Below are 20378 nucleotides of genomic sequence, written 5' to 3'. Positions count from 1 at the left end.
CACAAGAGGGCAGGACTATAACAAGTGGATTAAAATTATAAGAAAGAGGTTCGGGTTACAGATTAGGAGGAACTGCAGGCTGCACATGAAATAATGAGTATTCATTTCCTTAAAGTTTTTAAACAGAAGCTGTCAGACATCCTCAAGTACTATAGCGAGTGGGAGGGACAGTTGGCTGCTTCCAACACTATGATTAGCATCTTCTGTAGACCACTGCGGAAAGTTCAAATTCAAACGCACTTTGCGTTGATTAGCATTTGCAAGATATACATTCTATAAACTGCATCTTGATGATCCCAAATCAGCTAGCTTCCAGATCTTTTCTGACAACAGATAAAGTGGTGGTACTTCTGTATAAAGCCCCATTTCCAGATACACAATCATCAGAAGCGTTAGATAAAAAAAACAACACAGAACCGGGCTGATCTTGAAATGCTAAGCAGAATCAGAAGCAGCGCCGCCGCCGCCACGTTCTTTTCCTTCAAATCGCGTCGGGACTATTCAGACGTGCAAAAGCCTCGCTTGAGGTTGAAGTCTCCCGGGCGCTCAACGCGTGAACTAGCTTGCAGCTGACTCTTTGGCTGTCCCACCCCCACCCCCACCCCCACCCCCCGAGCGCAGAGCATCACCTCGGCTTCGCCCTGCTGCGCAGCCCAATTCTTGGCAAAGCCAGGCCGCGGGAGCCGGAGGAGCGACACGGGTCCCAACGCTTCTCTTTTAAATTTGGCGACAGGCGAGGCGCACCTTCCCGCGCCGAGCACGTGACGGCCGCGGAGGCGCGGGGAGGCGGGGCGAGCGACCCGGAGAGGCAGGCGGCGGCGGCGGCGGCGGCGGCAGCGGCAGCAGGGCCGGAGGAGGGAAGAAAGGGAGGCAGCGCCGGGCAGAAGGAGGGCAGCGGACGGAGGCGTCGCCTTTAAATGCTCTCGGCCGGGCGGTGGCGCGAAGGCAGCGCGTGTGGAGCCTGCGGGCGAGGGAAAAAGAAAGCGCTCCGATGCGTCCTGGACCATGAGCAGCCCAGCAGGCTCCGTCGCCCTGCGGGACTCCCTCGCCTCTCTCTGAAGCCCCTAGCCGTCTGATGCTTCCTCCCCGCCAGCATGTCCCGGCGAAAGATCTCCTCGGAATCCTTCAGCTCGCTCGGCTCGGACTACCTGGAGACCAGCCCGGAGGAGGAGAGCGAGTGCCCCTTGGCCAGGCTTCTTTGGAACGGCAGCCGGAGCCCCGCTGCCCAGTCCGGGGCTACCACTCCGGTGGCTACCGCTCCTCCTCCTCCTCTTCCTCCTCCGCCGCCGCCGCCGGAGGCTTTGGCGGCTTTGGCGGGTCCCCCTGGCTCGGCCCCCGCGGGCTCCCGGAGGGTTCCCCGCAGAAGGCGGGTCAACCTCGACTCCCTGGGCGAGAGCATCAGCCGCCTCGCCGCCCCCACGGTAAATGCGCCTTTTCGGGCCGCCGCGATCGCTGTGCGGGCCAGCCAGGTAGGCAGGCAGGCAGGCAGGCAGGCAGGCAGGCAAGGCAGACAGGCAGGCAGGCAGGTAGGCGAACCGGTTGGCGGGATGCCTACGCGCCCATCAGGAAGAGGAGGATGACCAGGACGAAAGGGAGGTCGGATCTCTCCACCCGGCGGGCTGTTTTGGCGCTGGGCGCTGGACACGCGCGGGTTCAAGAAGCTCTGTCGCCGTCGGAATCTTCCAACCTGGGCTCGCTTGCGGAAAAGGAGAGCTCGACCCGCCATAGAAATTCCGTAGCACCCCGCCCCCCCCATCTTTGCCCACTCTTCACGTTGCGGACTTTCAAAGCGCGGCCACAGGTTGTCCCTGGAGCAGGTGTCGCCTTACCCGCTCCCTTCGCTGCCCCCCCCCCCGCACCGCTGCCGACCCTCCCGAATCAGTTGAAGGGCTTCCTCTGGTTCCAGATGTTTGTTTGGGCATTACTCTTTCTACAGATTCCCACCAAAGTGGTCCGAAACATCAGGAATTTCCAGACCCTTCTAAGCGGGTTCATTCAGAATTTAGAGTCATTTCGGAGGATTCCCTTCTCATTTAAGCCTCTTGGTTTCTTAACGGAATTTTCCAAAGGTTGCCCCCCCCTCCCCCCCATAACCTCCTCTTTTTTCTGTTGCGTTTTCTTTGTTTCCCTCTAAAAATGCACACCGAGTTCCTTGTGGGAGAGAAAAAAAAAAGAGAGGGAATAAATGTCACCTTTAACTGACACCTTTTAATTTGCAGCATTAAGTCCCTCCAGAAGACACAGAAGGCTTGGGGAATGCAATTCTGCCTCTGTTGTTGTTGTTAGCTGCGAAGTCGTGTCCGACCCATCGCGACCCTATGGACAACATTCCTCCAGGCCTTCCTGTCCTCTACCATCTTCTGGAGTCCATTTAAGCTCACGCCTACTGCTTCAGTGACTCCATCCATCCACCTCATTCTCTGTCGTCCCCTTCTTCTATTGCCCTCGATCTTCCCCAGCATTAGGCTCTTCTCCAGGGAGTCCTTCCTTCTCATTAGGTGGCCAAAGTACTTGAGTTTTAGCTTCAGGATCTGGCCTTCTAAAGAGCAGTCAGGATTGATCTCCTCTAGGACTGACCGGTTTGATCGCCTTGCAGTCCAAGGGACTCGCAGGAGTCTTCTCCAGCACCACAGTTCAAAGGCCTCAATTCTTTGGCGCTCAGCCTTTCTTATGGTCCAACTTTCACTACCATACATTGCAACTGGAAAGACCATAGCCTTGACTATACGCACTTTTGTTGACAGGGTGATGTCTCTGCTTTTTAGTGTGCTGTCTAGATTTGCCATGGCTTTCCTCCCCAGGAGCAAGCGTCTTTTAATTTCTTGGCTACAGTCCCCATCTGCAGTGATCTTGGAGCCCAGGAAAATAAAATCTGTCACTACCTCCATTTCTTCCCCATCTATTTGCCAGGAATTGAGAGGGCCAGATGCCATGATCTTGGTTTTCTTAATGTTAAGTTTCAACCCAAGTTTTGCACTCTGCCTCTGTACTTATTCCAAAATATTTGGTTCTTGTATTGCTCCCCTACCATCCTGGTGGAATTATTCTCTTGAGAAATCTCCCACACAAGCCCTACGGTAAAAGAACAGAAAGAAAAGAAAGCCTACAAGTTCAGACAAGAGTTTTTTTTTTTACTGAATACTTGTGGCACAGGGGTATTACTGTTTCATAGCCTCCACCCCCCCACCCACCCCCCACGCTTCTATTCTGCACAGCAGCTTTCCAGAGAAATCTAGGTAATGAAAAGCAGTCTACAGAGCTTTGCCTTGGTCCTCCTTTGCTATTTGCAAGACTTGCGATGGCCTGTGAATGGTATTCCAACATTCCGTTCTTCTCTGATTCTGCTGTGACACATATCATCTGACTCAGACATTTGTGTTTATTTTCTTACCAGTGTTCACAAGAACACTGAGAGAACATGGCTTAGATGTTTACTTCCCATGAATCATCTTCCAATAGAACGTAGTCCTTCTTTTCCTGTTTCCAAAGTTTATTTTCACTTCTTTGGTCAAAGGGCTTGTTCCAGTTTCCCATGCTTCTTGTCAAAGGTAACTTAGGAATTTTCTCTACCCAACTTCATTCTGTATCCCATAATTGCTAGTTTCTGCGCATTTTCCCTTTCTCTCCAGTCTTGGCTGCTGCTAATCCTTTCATTTATTGGTACATCCCTTTTCCAACAGAGATCTTGGAAGTACTCTAATTCAGCTTGATCCTTTCCAGCTGTGGAGTCTTGTTGGGATGCGCTGGCTTCTACTCCTGACTGGAATTATGGTTTTTGTTCCCCCCTCACCATTAAAAAGTTTAAAGATGGAAAAGTAATTTCTTTCCCTTTATCTCTTGGCTATTCCGTATTGTTTCTTCCAAGCTGCTTTGAGTTCTGAACTTGTTTGTTTTTCCTAGGAAAAGAAATCGCCAAGTACAGCTTGGTTACGTACTGCTTTGCTTTATGTAATGCCGTCAGTTTAGCCTGTACTCCCTAGAGATGTTCATTAGTCTCCTGAGGAAAGTCCCATGCGTAAGAAACTGCTCTTTGCTCTTTTAATTGCCATAGATGACACTTGTTCATTGCAACTCTAGTAATTTTGCTTAACAATATGTGAGGGTTCCCACCATTTTAGCCCAGCTATTGGTTATTCTTGTGGCTGCGAGACCATGTTATAAAAAGCCAGTATGATGACTCTTAGAAGATACTGCTAGGAATCTCATCAAGATAGTAAAGAACCATAGGAAAGATTCTAGTTTCTAAGTGAGGCATTATCAAGAATGCAAAAAAGGAAGAATCTAAGAAGGAGATAAGGAAAGTCCTGATCTTATATTCCTAAAACGTGGAACTGAGGGGAATTCTGGAAGGAGTCATTATTTGGAATTAGTAAATATTTATGCTCCTTCCAACCAAATGCTGGAGTAAAGTGCCAGCCAGTCTCCCGCCCCCCACTTTTTCATACTCTATTTAAACCTCTCTCTCTCTCCCCCCCTTCCAATCCCTTTTACCAAAAGTTAGGTGGTTTTCTGAGTCTGCTGAATATGTTTTAATTCTCATTGAGTTCCTGTGGGGTTCTTCCTTGTGCTCTGTGTTTGGGTGTGCGTAGAATATACATATGTGTGCGTGTATGTGCATGTACTATATACTATATGTACTATATACACATTGTGTTCGTGTGTGTGTGTGTGTGTGTGTATGTGTAAACCCATGCATGCATGCATCCATCCATATCCATCCATCCAGGAGGAGGGCAGTTCTGAGTAGGGAACTGGGAAATGTTTCTGCACCATTTCTCCTAATAAGGACTATCATAAGAGCTAAAAAATAAAATAGTTACAATTATACGGCACCTATACATAGTTCCAGAATCTGTTTTCAGTTATATAATTCAGCTCTGGGATATGCCACTGCCTTCTTAGTAAAAGCCATTCTATGATTATTGTAAAGAGGCAGAACAAATGATAAAACTATGTGGATTAGTTTAATGCTTGATGCCTGTAGTCATCTGGGCAGGGACCAGATTAGCCCCAGTCTAATGTCTCTCTCCACCCCATAGTTGCCATGCCCTTTAATGGTATATTACTGAGAAATCCGCCTTTACTTGTAGTTGAGGAATATTCAACAGTTATTTTGGTTTGATAGGAAACTTGAAACCAATCATATTAGACCAATGGTATATATTTTGATGCTGTGACAATGAAAATAAAAACCTTTTTAGATAACTGCGCAAAAAGACTGGTCATCTTGGATAGCGATCCATAGAGCATCCATCACCTTCCATTTTATTTTGCGAAGCTTATTGCATACTATTTTATGAAGTGTGCAACATGTTAAAAGTGAAATTAGTACATGTGAAAACTTTGAATCAATCTCCGTTAGGATTAAGGTCTTTTTTTTAAAAAAAAATATCTATGCAATATCGATACACGTTGATCAATTGTGTCCAGAAGTGCAGATGTGACTTTCCCCTGTTGTGTTTGGATTTTCACTTTATTGACCAATGAATGGTCTTTCCATGACCAACAGATCATAGATATTTACTTTAAGAGGATCATTGATATTTCATTCTGTTTTAGAATAATTCATTTTGGAGGCAGTAAAATCAGGAGGGTGTCGAAATTTTTCTTTTGAACATGTACAGAAGCCATTATATATGCCTGCATGGGTCAGACGCTAACAGTAACAAAGTTGGTAGCTTAATTCTACTTTCTGACTTCAGGCAGACGTATAGTAAATTAGATTACGTTTACTCCCTTCCCTTCAAATATAATGGCATTTACACTGACGTTTATTTTTAATTTTGACTTTTAATGAAATGTTTTAGATGAGCTTTTAAAAAAAACTAGGCCACAAGGAAATTTTCATGCAGTGAAATTTGGATAGTCCCATGTGGAGAGGGATTTGGCAAAAAGATATTAGAAATATTTTTAATGCCAGATATTAGAACTATTAGAACTAACTAAAGGTGGGTGGAATGGATCCATGCATGCTATTTTTGCTAGAGCTAAGAGATTGCTGTATAAAAACAAGCTTATATACTATGGCCCAATTTATTTCCTGTAAGTGATAGGAATCTATATGATTTGTCAACTGTAACCAACCTCCCGATATTTTGAAAAGATTTTTATCTGAGCTTAGTTGCGTTGTTAGCCTATCAAAGCAAAAGGTTCCATTTTGCTTTTGACATTTTCGTTCATGATGACAAGTTTATATTCAATAGGGTACATCAGGAAAGATAAGGAGAATTACCAATGGGTTGAAGAGAGAGAAGATTTTCTTTATACGCCTGTTAGATAGTTCAGTATAAATAGAATTTCATTAATTTGTTCCCCTCTTTCTGCATAGGCAGAGATCCATAGCTGAAGAATCCCAACTGACCTTTGTCATATTTTTGAAAAATAATTAAATTGCTTAACAAAACAATGGCATAATTTCAGTGATTTTTGAACAATATATTTAAAGAGATCTGAAGAAACTTATTGTATTATTTCAGGTTCTCTAGCACTTCCAGATTTAGCAATTATATTTTCATACTTTGGGGGATCCTTAAACTAATTGTAACATGATGATTTTAGAGATAGATGTAGTTTTTCATATTCTGGGGAATATTTGTATTTTACTGGTAATCTAAAAAAACAAGCACAGATTAAGTCAGGAGCATTCCATTACTAGTTGTGGTCTCTTAGTCTTTTTCTTGTTCTACTTCTCAGATTATAAATTGATTTTTCACATTGAGACTGAAACCACAGACTCTTATAGCCTTTCTTTACAAGCCACTAATGTAAAAGATTAGCTATTGCAGCTTTCTGTCACTAGAAAGACTTTTTACTACAGTTTTCATTACATTGAATAATGATTTTTTTAGTTCTTTCATGTCTTAAAATTGCTTTATATGCTTACTGTAGTTGTGACTGCATAAACTAAGCCATTTTTAGTATTATTTGCCACCAATGTTAAAATATAAAGCATCAACGTGCTAGTTGTGATCCTGCTTTAAAGTGCAAACCTTAGCCTATTATGGAAAATGATGGTTTATAACAAAGAGAAGGTGGCTAATTTTGGACGGTGTGAAATGATGGAGAAATAGGAAGGAAAATTCAACTTGAGTTTGTTCGTGGCTTGATGCTATGTAGCAATTAAGCTAATATGTTTGCAACAGAGGTGTGATTTGAACTGAGCACTTCTTAGTAATTCAATTGTTTAGTAAGTACGTAAGTCCTATTGTCATAGGTAATGTGAAATCCTGGCTGATTTATGCTATGCACTGAAACTTCCCCTTTGGGTTTAAAAGCTCAACTCAGTGGAAATAACTTGTAAATGAATGTACTGAGGACTACATTTAATAGCTTTGGGAGTTAAATATTGGTTGAAGAGGACAGTCGGAAGATTGAACTGCCTCCTAAATATGTTGATGTGGTGTAACCTCTAATGTGTTTAATGTAGATTATTTCCAGATAAGCAAAAATAGAACAACACATAATTCTGTTTATAAAAGGAAAGTCTTTTAAATTCAGAAGACAGCAGATCTACTGTGAAGTGGATTCTGTTAACCACAATAGGATTTTCTTTTGAGTACATGTGTTTAGGGCTGGGTTCAAAGCTGCCTTGATGTACTAAGGACAAATAGATATTTTGTGGGTCTGGAGAACTTGGGTGTTAAATTTTTTGCATGGCTAATTCTGCGGGGTAGAACTATGAGAAAATTGTCCTGGATCCACAAATAAAGGAGACACAACCAAAGTATATCTTCAGTATTTGAAGTGATCAGAGAGACAATTTTCATTCATAGCAGCAAAACCACTTTAACAAATATTATCTTGGGTTTCCTGTATCTCAGTTACTGGCCATTGACTTCAGTGAACAGAACAACAATAGAAAAAAATTCATACTTGACCAGGGTAAGAAAACAGGATAGACAGCTTAAACATTCTGCCGTTGCTGGGTCTTCCAGATATCTGCCTTGATATAGACACGTAATGGGAAAATATTTATTTATTTATTTATTTATTTATTTATTTATTTATTTATTTATTTATTTATTTGTTTGTTTGTTTGTTTTTATAAACCGCCCTTCTCCCGAGGGACTCGGGGCGGTGTACAGAGTAAGGTAGGTATACAGATTGAACAATAGTGAAAAACAATAGTAAAAACAAACTGGGACCCCAATTAGAGCTATCAGGCCAGGCCGGACTGCTGGAATAGGTAAGTCTTTAAGTCGCGCCGGAAGGTGCGGAGGTCGGGGGCCATCCGGATTTCAGTTGGCAAGCAGTTCCAGAGGGCTGGCGCACCCACTGAGAATGCCCTCCCCCTGGGGGCCACCAGCCGACATTCCTTGAGCGGTGGCACCCTGAGGAGGCCCTCTCTGTGGGAGCGCACAGGGCGGTGGGTTGTTGACATTGGCAGAAGGTGCTCCCGTAGGTAGTCCGGACCCATGCCATGTAGTCCTCAGTAAATTCATTTACAAGTTATTTCCACTGAGTTGAGCTTTTAAACCCAAAGGGGAAGTTTCAGTGCATATGTTGGTGTAATGATCTTTCTAAGCATCATATTGCTTCACGGTGAGATCCGATAACATAAGTGTGCACATTTGATGTGGAATATCCCAGTTCCTGTGAGGCTGTCCCAGGTGGCCAGCGGCAGCATGAACAACAGTACGCTATGTGAGTTGCAGGGCAGGAAGTAACCTCTGTTTACACTTCTCAATGCACATAAAATTGTATTGAGGTTGGAAAACTCTAGATGACAATAAAGGATAAATGAATTTCTTTGTAGCTCAGATATGGTAACCAGTTATATCTATGAAGGTGAAGGTTCGTTCTCCGAGCTTGTGGGTTGTATCCAAACTTTTTGTTACCAGGCTAGGTAACAACTTCAGCGGAGTTTAGGGGATGTCAGTGTCAGTGTTCTGTTTATAAGGACTTTGTGTTGTATCTATGCTAGTACAGGTAGTCCCCAACTTACAAGTTCGTTTAGTGACCATTCAAAATTATGGCACTCGAAAAAGCAACTTCTGACCATTTTTTCACACTTGTGAATGTTGCAGCACCCCCACGGTTATGTGATTTACATTCTGACTCACATTTATGATGGTTGCAGTGTCCCAGAGTCATGTGATCACCTTTTGCAACCTTCTGACAAGCAAAAGAGTCTTCGGAGAAGGGCGGGATATAAATGGAATTAAAATAAAAAATAAAAAATAAAGTCAGTGGGGAAGTCAGATTTGCTTAACAGTCGTTGATTTTACTAGTTTTACAACTTCAGTGATTCACTTAACAGATGTGGCAAGAAAAGTCATAAAATGGGACAAAGCTCACTTAGCACATTTCTCACTTAGCAGCATAAATTTGGGCTCATTTGTGGTCATAAGTTGAGGACTACCTATATCTGAGGTTAAAGATGGACCACAAATAAAAACACAAATTAACACAAGTTAATACGTTTTGCTTTCATTTGCCCACCTTCCTTACATTGCACCCTTCAGATAGAAAGCAATGAGTTGTGTTAGTTTCAATTTAAATCATTCACATCTGGAATGTATATAAGCTACATTCAGACTTGTTGAAGCTGAAAAGAAATCTCTACTGTGGTCTTTTTTAAGTTAAGATTTTGTTGCCTTTGTTTCTGATCACTGCTTACTTTGTGGCAGCGCAGTATTATGTGGCAACTTGCCATTGGACTTCTCATTTAGGGCTTATGCATCATTCCAAACAAAGATTTTCAAACAAGTTGAATCCTGGTTTCGGGTACAAAACAACTCATGAAAGATCAAGAGATGATTGATGGTATGTGTGAACCAGTTTGAAACTGGGGACCAGTGCTTTCTGCCAGTTATGGTGGCAGTGCTCATGGAAAAGATTTGTTCTTGGCTGAATTTAGATTCTTTAGATTTTTCCACCTGCCATTGTCACTTAATTTGATGGAAAAGATACAATCCTTTTCACAGGAGAAATTCTCATGAGTGAATATTGGGTTCTTGTGCTGGATATAAACTGATTTAAGAGGTCATCTGGACTATCTGGGTTTGATTATGCAATATCTGATGCAATTATTTGTATCCTTCTGGTACAATTATTTGTGTCCTCCCCCCCCCCAAATATAGAATATTATGGAAAGGATAGAAAGAAATAATGAACCAACTTTTCTGATAACAGAGTAGACCTAACTAAATGTTGTTTACATTTAGATTTAAATACTGTAAATCCAGCTGTTATACTTCTGTACATTTCCATCCTGGCAAATAGAACATTCTTCTATTGATTGTCTATTGTTCTGCAAATTTCCATGTCGCCTGTTCTTTGTTCTTAAACCTTTCACTCTTTACAGGATCTTATCAACTGCATCCAACCATGACTTTCTCAGTCTTTCTTTTCATCGCAGCTCACTCATTCTTTCTTCATGTATTTGTTTTGTGATGCATTTCTCATTCATACTTCCTCTATGACCAAACCAGCTCACTGTACTGTACTTGTTTGTACTGGCCATACACTTCTGCATTCAATCTCCATTAATTCATTTACAGCAGTGCTTCCTAATCTTGGCAAATTGAAGGCGAGTGGACTTCCACTCCCAGATTCTCAGCAACGGCTATGGTGGCCGTGGAATTCAGAGAGTTGAAATCCATATACCTGGAAATGGCCAAGATTGAGAAATCCTGGTATATAGGTAGTTCTTGACTTATAACCACAATTGGAACCAGAATTTCCATTTCTAAGCAAGGCTGTTGTTAAGTGAGCTTTTATGCCAAGGTTGTTAAGTGAACCACTGCAGTTGTTAAATAAGATGTATGGTTGTTAAGTCCAGTTTGTCCCATTCACTTTGCTTGTTGGAAGCTAATTGGGAAGGTTGCAAATTGCGATCACATGACTCGGGGATGTTGCCACCATCATATATGCATGCCAGTTGGCAAACACCTAAAATTTGATCATGTAACATAGGAATACTGTGATTGTTGTAAATGTGAGGAGTGGTCATAAGTCACTTTTTTCAGTGCCAGCGTAACTTCAAATGAATGGTTTACGTCAAGAACTACCTTTATTTCAGTGCCTCCCAACCTTTTTTATACCCTGCACCTCTAGAATGCTTCTGATATTTTCTTGCTCGCCTTACAAAAGTTCAAAATAATGGCAATGAATTATATACACACAGTATAATTTTGAAAAGACAAGTTTTCGCACCCCTGGAATATCGTCTCACACTCCCAAGGGGAGTGAGCAACCCTGGTTGGGAACCCCTTCTTTATTCCTTGTGACAGACTACATGTTATCTTTTCCCCAGCACTTTTCTATATTAAAATATCTGCATCTATTTCCTCTTCTTTAATAAAACATTCTATCACAAATTCATCTATTTTTACTCTAGCTTTCCCCATTTATAAATCACTTGCAATTATCCACTTCATTTGCTCTGTCAAATCCGACCACATTGGCTTTTAATACATCAGTTTTTTTATCATATTCCTCATTGCAGATGCAAAGTGTTTGATTTCTTAGCCCAAAATGTATATTCTCTAAATACAAAAGTACATGCACATATACATCCCAACTAGTCCACTTCTAACATAATTACAAGTATTACTCAGTATTCATATAAATATTAAACCAAGGGGCCAATACACCTTGTTTTACTCTCTGCTTAGTGTTCAGCTATTTCTTAAGCAATTCATTTATTCTTGCATATGCTTTGCTTTCTTTTTTTAAAAAAAACCCCAACACTCTTACCATCTTTCGATAACATATTCATGTAAAACATTCCATAAATCAAGCATACTGTAAGTACTTTATTAAATAGTTCCTGGAAACAAACAAAAATATAATAGCATTTGTTTTGTCAAGTTTATGTGTTTTTTCAGGTATTATTTGCACAATTTCTGTCCAGATTAAAGCTGCACCGCAGCATCCCAATTTTGCTGATTGTCACCCTTTATAATTTTTTGGTGACATCTTTCTGGGCACATTTTAAAAACCGGATCCCCTTGTATTTTCTGCAGTCACTCTTTCTAGCGTTCCCTTTCTGCCGTACAAGAAAAAAATGTCATTCTTCTAATCCTCTGGAAAGAAACCTTCTTCACAATAGGTTGGACAACTGACACAGCTACTTGATAAGGAAACAGCCTCTCTATATTAAGATTTCTCCTGTTACAATTATCTACTTTGGCAACTTTATCATTTTCAACATGCTCTGATCATTTATGACTTTTCTCATTGATTTTTTTTTGAGGGGGGGGACATCAAAATTTGTAACATTTGATTCAATCATACTGTTTGACATATCGCTATTGGAATATCTTCTCCCAGCATTTCCTCACTTCCATGATATCCCAAATAACTTCATCCCTTTTAATTTTTACTTCTATTCTCCCAGCTTGAGGTTCCTAGTTTAGCTCCAGTCACTCACTTCCAAAAACAATTTTTCCCATTTCCATCAAAATTAAGCCCCATTTTCTCTGCCTCTTTTAATATCAACTGTTCCATGGTCTCCTTGACTACACTGTTCACAACTGTGTCTACAGTCATTATGTAATACCTTTCTCCCATCTCTCTTTGCAGCAAACCATGTCTTGTATTAATTTTTTTTCTCAATCACTACTTCTTTCATTTCTTCATTTGATCAAGCGTCCCTTTTCATACTTCTTACATGCTTAAGTGGCACTTTGAAACATACAGTGATTATTTTCATTCTGTTCCATTTCTACATCTTCTTTTCTTACATCCACACTCTGTTCATTCTTGGGGAGGTGAATCTATCTTCCAAATCATTTTTATATTCATTTCATTTCTTTCCCTTTTTGTGACAGACTACAGTAAGACAACAGTGTCCCACGAAGGAGGGGGACGCATTCCAAGGAGGGGAGGGGTTGAGACAGCACAGTTAAGAACTAGATTACAGGAAGGGAGATAAATCTAGGGTAGTCACTCACTAGAATATCCCAGGGTATATTCATTACTTTGGGGCAGTACGTACAGGTTTATTTTTGCAAGATTCTGTCTATACAGTGTAAGCAAATAGAGCTGGACTTTGGTTGGCTTGTTTTGTGTTGCTGTTGGGCTAGCTTGACAATTTCTTACCTTTCCTTCAAGGATCATTTTTTCCACCCAAGATAGCTTCTTGATACTTTTACTAATTGTCTCTTCCACATTTAGAACATCCCATCCTCCTTCTATTATTCACTAATTCTCTTAGTCTTTTATCTTAATGTGATCAAATGGTGATATTTTTAGAGTTATATCCTGGGTTTTTTTTCAGGATAGAGCTGGAAGGAACCTTGGAGGTTTTCTGTCGCAACCCCCTGCTCAATCAGGAGACCCTATACCAGTCTCTAAAAGGTTTGATGGCAAACCTTTTAGAGACTGAGTGCCCAGACTGCAACCCAAATCCCACTTCTGTATCATTGGGTGCCAGGTGGGCATGTCCCATTGGGTGGGCGTGGCCCATTGGGTGGGCGTGGCTGCAGTGGTAACGGCATACTGGGTGGGACTAAAAAGTTCAATCAGTCAATTCCAACTTTGCGAGATCCTTTTTTTCCCCGCAAGAAGTTGAAATTGATTGATTGAACCTTTTTTTTTTGTACACGGCGGTGGAGGCCTAAGTGAAAAGGTTTTATAAAACTCATCTGAAGTCCTAGGACTGGAGTGATGGTGCACATGCCCACAGAGAGGACTCTGCGTGCCACCTGTGGCACGCGTGCCATAGGTTCGCCACCACGGCCCTATACCATTTCAGACAGGTGACTTTCCAGTCTCTTCTTAAAATGCTCCAGTGACGAAGCACCCACCACTTCTAAAGGCAAGCTGTTCCACTGGTTAATTGTCCTCACTGTTAGGGCAATTTCTCCTTAACTCCAGGTTGCTTCCCTCCTTGATTAGTTTCCATCCATTGTTTCTTATCCTGCCCTCTGGTGCTTTGGAAAATAAGTTGACCCGCTCTTCTTTGTGGTGGCCCCTCAAATTCTGGAGTATTGCTATCATGTCAGCCCTAGTCCTTCTTTTCTTTAGACTAGTCATACCCAATTCCTGCAATCGTTCTTCATATGTTTTAGTCTCCAGGCCTTTAATCATCTTAGTTGTGGATCTTTGTACTTTTTTCAAAGTCTCAACATTTTTTTGTAATGTGGCCAAACCTGGATGCAGTATTCCAGGTGTGGCCTTACTAAAGCTTTATAAAGCGGTACTAATACTTCATTTGATTTTGATTCTATGCCTCTGTTTATACAACCAAGGATTGTATTAGCTGTTTTGGCTGCTGCAACACACTGCTGGCTCATATTTAAGTGATCGTGCACTAGGACTCCAAGGTCCCTCTCACTGTTACTGTTTCTGAGCCAGGTTTCACCTTCTCTGTACGTGTACCTTTGGTTTTTCCTGCCTAAGTGTAAAACCTTGTGTTTCTCCACATTAAATTTCATTTTGTTGGATAGGGCCCATTGTTCAAGTCTGTCAAGATCTGTTTCGATCCTGAGCTTGTCTTCTGGGGTGTTGGCTATTCCTGCCATCTTAGTGTCATCTGCAAATTTGATGAGTTCCCCCTTTTATTCCCTTATCTAAGTCATTTATGAAGGTATTGAAGAGTACTGAACCTAAGGTGAAACCTTTTGATACCCCACTACTTACTTCCCTCCATGTAGATTGTGCTGCCACCACGTGGCTGGGTGGAGAAAACACAGTGTGGGCAGTCAGACCCTCCTACTATATGATGTATTTCCTTTCCCCTCCCCTTTCTGGGATGGACTTCCTCCTCCTTCTGCCCTAGTGAGCCATGCTTCATTAGCAGAAAACATGGGATCCCAATATGCAGACCCTGGGAACATTATCATCTTCTAACCTTGGAGACACCTCGGGAATATCTTGGAAATGCTGTACAACGTCATCTGAATTGCAATAAAGGTATTTCTATATAAAAGGTGTTTCTACGAGTTTAAACTATCTGGAGAGACCTGTTAAAGTTAATTATATCTGCTTACACAGACCATAGAAGTCTTACAAGAGATTAATTAAAGCACAACACGTCGTTCCAGAATATAGATATAGTACCATTAAGAATGCCTCTTTAAGTATGGTTTCTTTTCTTTTCTCATTCCTTTTCCTTATCTTCCTCGAGGGAAACTGTAGTTCCTCCAGCCATAAAAAAGATGGCTACACGCTCCCTCCTCAAGGGGCTGTTGTTAAACCCAATAAAATAGATCAGCCCTGAATGACGTTAATTTAGCATCCAGACTTTTTTTTAAGGAAATTTGTTGAGAAGATAGTTGGGTAGCAGTCTCCAAAGTTTTTGGAGAAAATGGACTGTCTGTTAGGATCCAGACCAAGTTAGGATCCAGACCAAGGCAGAGTAGCGCATGGAGTCAACATAAATTAAATTTGTTGATGATCTTTGGTGGACTTAGTATGTATGTGATCCAGAGTCCAGCTTTGATTCTGCATGTGTGGTGGGCCTCAGGGCTTGATGCTCTCACCCTTCCCTCTTACCGTCTACATGTCAGTTCAGGATGTGGTAAAATTGCTATGCTGTTCATACCTAACTGTATGTCACAACCTTGGACTGTCCAAGTGATGCTGATGATGTTCTATTCTAGTGTCTCAAAGCTCTGCAAAGCTGGATGAGAAAGAACAGACTCAGGCTCAATTCTGACAAGATCAAATGGCTGTGGCTATTTAAAGTTTTTGTACCTGAAGACTTTCTGTATCTAGACTTGTATGGAGAACCACCTCTGCATTTGAGAGTGTTATGTGGTCTATAGATTTTCTCAGACTGACCCCACTTCCTCAAAGAACAGATGGCATTGTAGGCCAAGAGGGCTTTTGCACCAAGTCTTTAGTCATTTGAAGCTATCACATCATAAGTTCTTATACTTTCACATAGAAGGATAGAAAAAATGGAGATTCCTGTGATCTTTCTCCACATGCAACATTCCCTTTAATAGTAAAACCAACACTGGTCCTTTTTGGTATATTTAACTACAAACATAATAAAACCCCATTTCCCCCCCAAAAAAATTTATTCGATGCCAGCTAAAATATCTGCCTTCATTGCAATCAATATTCTGTTACCTGTGCTTCATCAGTTTGAACAAAATAGAATAACAGAATTGGAAGGGATCTTGGTGGACTGGAAAGTAATTCTAAATTACTGAGTGATTGATGAAGAAAAGCAGATATCTCTTTCATTATGGGAAGGGGGGAGCAAGCTTACTGGAAATTAGAAATCATATTTCACATTATTACTTTTGAGCAATGAAATTCACTATTTGTGAAAACCTGTAAATCACATGACTAAGCAGACAATTCTGCAAAGACAAGTATTAATTGGCAGTGAAAAATGGACTCTGCGCAAGTTGTGCCTTTACCATTACAAGTCCAAAATGGGTGAGAAGAATTCATCCCAAGTAGTAAAAAAAAGAAAAGAAAGAAAAAAGGATTGATCTTTTTAAAAAAAATTACACTGCGTGGACATTATTTAATTTGAATATCAACCAGAATCTGTAATGTAAACAAATAATTTGAATGCAAAATAGATTCAATCACAAAGATGCCATTTAACGTTAAAATCACAGTAAAAAAATTGCAAGGTGATTTTGCACAACCAACATGAACTTGTTTCTGATTATGGTCCGTAAATAATGCTAATTCATAGTGATGACATACAGTTTTGTTTGATTCACATTTCTAAATGCTTTGACTTAATGTGATGAAAAATGTGAATAGCACATTTCTCCAAATCATGGCATATACATGGAATTCAGATCCATACAAATCTGCAGATTTTAGAGAAAGGTTCAGTAGAGAAGTCTGTATATTAGAAAAGTTTGGATCTAAAACATCTTGGGAAGTATTGACTCTGCCTGCCTGCCTGCCTGCCTACTTATCTATCTATCTATCTATCTATCTATCTATCTATCTATCTATCTATCTATCTATCTATCTATCTATCTATCTATCTATCTATCATCTATCTTCCCTCCTTTATTATTTTTTACAAATAACGCAAAGTGATGAACATATCCAACTCACCTTTCTGCTCTTATTTTTCCCACAGCAGCAACCATGTGAGGTGGGTTGGACTGGGAGTGAGTGAGAGGGAGTGACCCGCCAAGGTCACCCCGATAGGTTTCATGACTAAGGAGGAATTAGAACTCATGGTCTCTTGCACTCTAGCCTGGTGTCTTAAGCACTAGAGCAAACTGGCTCTATTTATGAGTCTTTGAATTTATTGCAGGAGTTTTTATTTTGAAAGACTCATGTATTAAAGAGAATAAGTTTTGCTAGATATGTATGAAACTAAAATAGAATGGAAATAAATGAAGTCATCAGTCTCTACTAATTCATTATAAGAGCTGCTTTTAAAGTATCTTTTTAGTGTAGAAAATAAAATTTGAGTTGAAAAATAAACCTCAGCTTTGAACTGAAACTAAAGATTGATCATCTTGCATTAACATCTAATTAAATAACTGATTCTTTCATTATTCACGATGACTGGTCACTTCTGCATGTACTTCTTTGGTTTACATTATACAGAAAGCAGAAAACTGTGGTTACTAGGGAAAAAATTGTGAGCTCAGCCTACTTAGTTTTAGCAGTATACATCATATAATCTGAATTGTGTGTGTCACAATACATTTATCTTCCTGCAGGAAATTATTTCCCTTCCAACTACTTGTTTCACTAATTTTACCTTTGTCCTTTTGGTTATATTAGCCAAATTTAATTAAATTCTTGATTCCAGTATAAATCATGATGACAGCTCAGTGTTTGAAATTTACTTCTCTCTCTCTCTCTCTTATACACACCCACCCACCCACCCACCCACACCAAAATAGACAGATTTTTGAAATAAAGAAACCTGATACCTGGAATAGAGTGAAGATCAGTAAAAATCAAGAGTGGATCCAGAGATTGGTGTAATAATTTTGAACATACAGCTCATGATGGGAACAGCTTACTGGCCTGATCTTTTTTTTGAAAAAAATAACAACATTTAGGACCTAACCCTAAATGTGAACAGACCAACATATTCAACCTGCCAGATTTATTCAGCATTATTCATTCATTCTGTTTATCTCTATTTATGATATCATCAGTGAGCCTTTGACATAGAACATGTAGTAGTTTGATCAAGCCCCTTTGATGTAGGCTTGTTCAAGCTACTACAAGTCCTTTCAGAATGATTTTGTTTAGTTAACTCAAAATCCCTGCCATACAAAACTTGCTTTTAGGGCTGTGAGAATGCATTTGGAATTGTGATCATGTTGTGTACTGGGTTTTTTGCAGCAAGCAGGAGACGAGGCGAGAGAGTTCAGGCAGGAACATGCTTTATTGAATGCAGGAACTGAACTGTTAACCAAGGCTTCTACACAGCTATTTATACTGCTGGACAGTAGGCGGCAGGCAAGAGGTTTTATTGCTGCCCTAGAGCCAAGTAATGGTGGTCCTGGAGACTGCTTGTCTGAGGAGCCAGCAACTGTTACCCAACTCCCTAATTAAGCAATCTCAACCGCATACAAAACCACGTGGTACAGTTCAAGTAAAACAGGACCAATACATTACAGATCATATTGGTTTTTATTTTAAAAAAGGCATTGTATCTGTGGGCTGCCATGCCTAGATACTTTAAGACAATGTCAGAGATCTCCTCTCTCCTTTTATATTAACAATTTTTCTAGGAAGTAAGTCAAGGTGGAAGAGTAATTTGTTAACTCAACATTTATAGGTGAAAACCCTAGGGGTAGCATTAGCACATCTGACTAAGCTTGGTCAGGCGGCCATGATATTGTTAAAGTATTCTGTGCCTTGCAATATTGTGCAGGCTCACCTTATGTTTCAGGGCATTTTCCAAATCCAGAAAATGGGTTAATTCTGTAACCAGGTCTTGCAGTTATTAGCACAACATGCAGTTTTGAACAAGCATTTACCTGGGTAGAAAAATAATATTTTAACCATTACTGTATTGCAATCATATCCTTGATAGATTCTGGATTGTTAAAAATTGTTATACCTTCATCATTAATATAATAATATAATACAATATATAGTATAGTATAGTATAGTATAGTATAGTATAGTATAGTATAGTATAGTATAGTATAGTATATATAGTATAGTATAGTATAGTTAGTATAGTATAGTAATAATATAATATAATATAATATAATATAATATAATATAATATAATATAATATAATATAATATAATAATATAATATAATATAATATAATATAATATAATATAATATAATATAATAATATAATATAATATAATAAACATATATTATTTATGAAGTTATGGCAAAAATACACACCTTCCTTCTCCAATTTTCCCCACAACAGCTACTCTTTGAGCTGATATCAACTGAAAGAGAATGTCTGGCCCAAAGTTATAATAAAAATATAAGGAAAATCATGCTCTCTCTACTTTTCGGTAATGTATCATAATGAAAATAGCTGGATGAGGACAGAAATTTTTGGCAGGAAAGTGTCCCAAGTGGTTTTGTTCAGAAGAAGTTTTAACATGTTTTCAGAGTTTTGGTGCAAAGTATTGTGTTGACACCAATCATATAGTAGCTACTTTTTCTGCACAAAGTGAATTTTTAGATGAAAATTATCAAATCTATAAAAGTGAATTCACATAAATAATATTTACATAATACATAATATCTATGCATTTCATATACAGTGCATATTAATGCAGGCAATCCTCAGTTTATAACCATTTGCTTAGTGACTGCTCAAAGGTATAGTGACACTGAAAAAAGTGATTTATGACTGGTCCTCATAATTATGACTGTTTCTGTATTCCCATGGTCACATGATCAAAATTTGTCTGCTTGGCAACCAGGATGCATTTACAACGGGTTCTGAGGTTATGCGATTGTCATTTGTGACTTCCCAGCTGGCTTCCAAACATCAATGGGGGAAAGCCATTTTTGCTAAACAACTGTGTGATTCACTTAACAACTGCAGTGATATACTTAATAAGTAGGTCATAAAATCTGGCACGACTCACTGAACAACTGCTTAGCAATGGAAATTTTGGTCTCAGTTGTGGCCATATATCAAGGACTACCTGAATTGGGCACTCACTTGGTAGAATGTGTATGTTGCTTTGCTGTTTTAGAGCCAATTTGTGGGTTCGGGAGGTTGACCAGCTTCTATGAAAACTTGTTTTGATTAACTATATTTTAATCTTCTTGTCCTGTTTCCATTGGAGGCCCCATTTAAGGCAGAGGTCTCCAACCATTTGGGCATCAGGGACCGGTTCCGTGTGGAAAGGTTTTTCTGTGGACCCAAGAGTGTGTGGTTTTGTGTGCTGCCTGCATCCCACGGATGGGGCTTTGCTTGTTTGTGTGGCCTGGTTGCTGGCATGCTGCGGCCTGGTACAGGTCCACGGACTGGGGGTTGGGGACCCCT

The 20378-nt window shown here is 40.2% G+C and overlaps 1 protein-coding gene across 1 annotated transcript in view; it reads left to right on the top strand.

The window, feature by feature from the left end:
• Positions 1 to 945: 945 nt before the first annotated feature.
• The window catches only part of GUCY1A2 (guanylate cyclase 1 soluble subunit alpha 2), a 179661-nt gene continuing 160228 nt past the window's right edge, over positions 946 to 20378 (top strand). The window contains exon 1 of the mRNA XM_083362412.1: positions 946 to 1421. Within this exon, the coding sequence (XP_083218538.1) occupies positions 1095 to 1421 (327 nt within the window). The 5' untranslated portion in view covers positions 946 to 1094. The remainder of the gene's footprint in view (positions 1422 to 20378) is intronic.

Source organism: Vipera ursinii (genome assembly GCF_947247035.1).
Source record: "Vipera ursinii genome assembly, chromosome: 4".
Classification (NCBI taxonomy): domain Eukaryota; kingdom Metazoa; phylum Chordata; class Lepidosauria; order Squamata; family Viperidae; genus Vipera; species Vipera ursinii.
The sequence above is the reverse complement of the archived record's forward strand: the minus strand, read 5'-3'. Positions and strand labels throughout refer to the sequence as shown.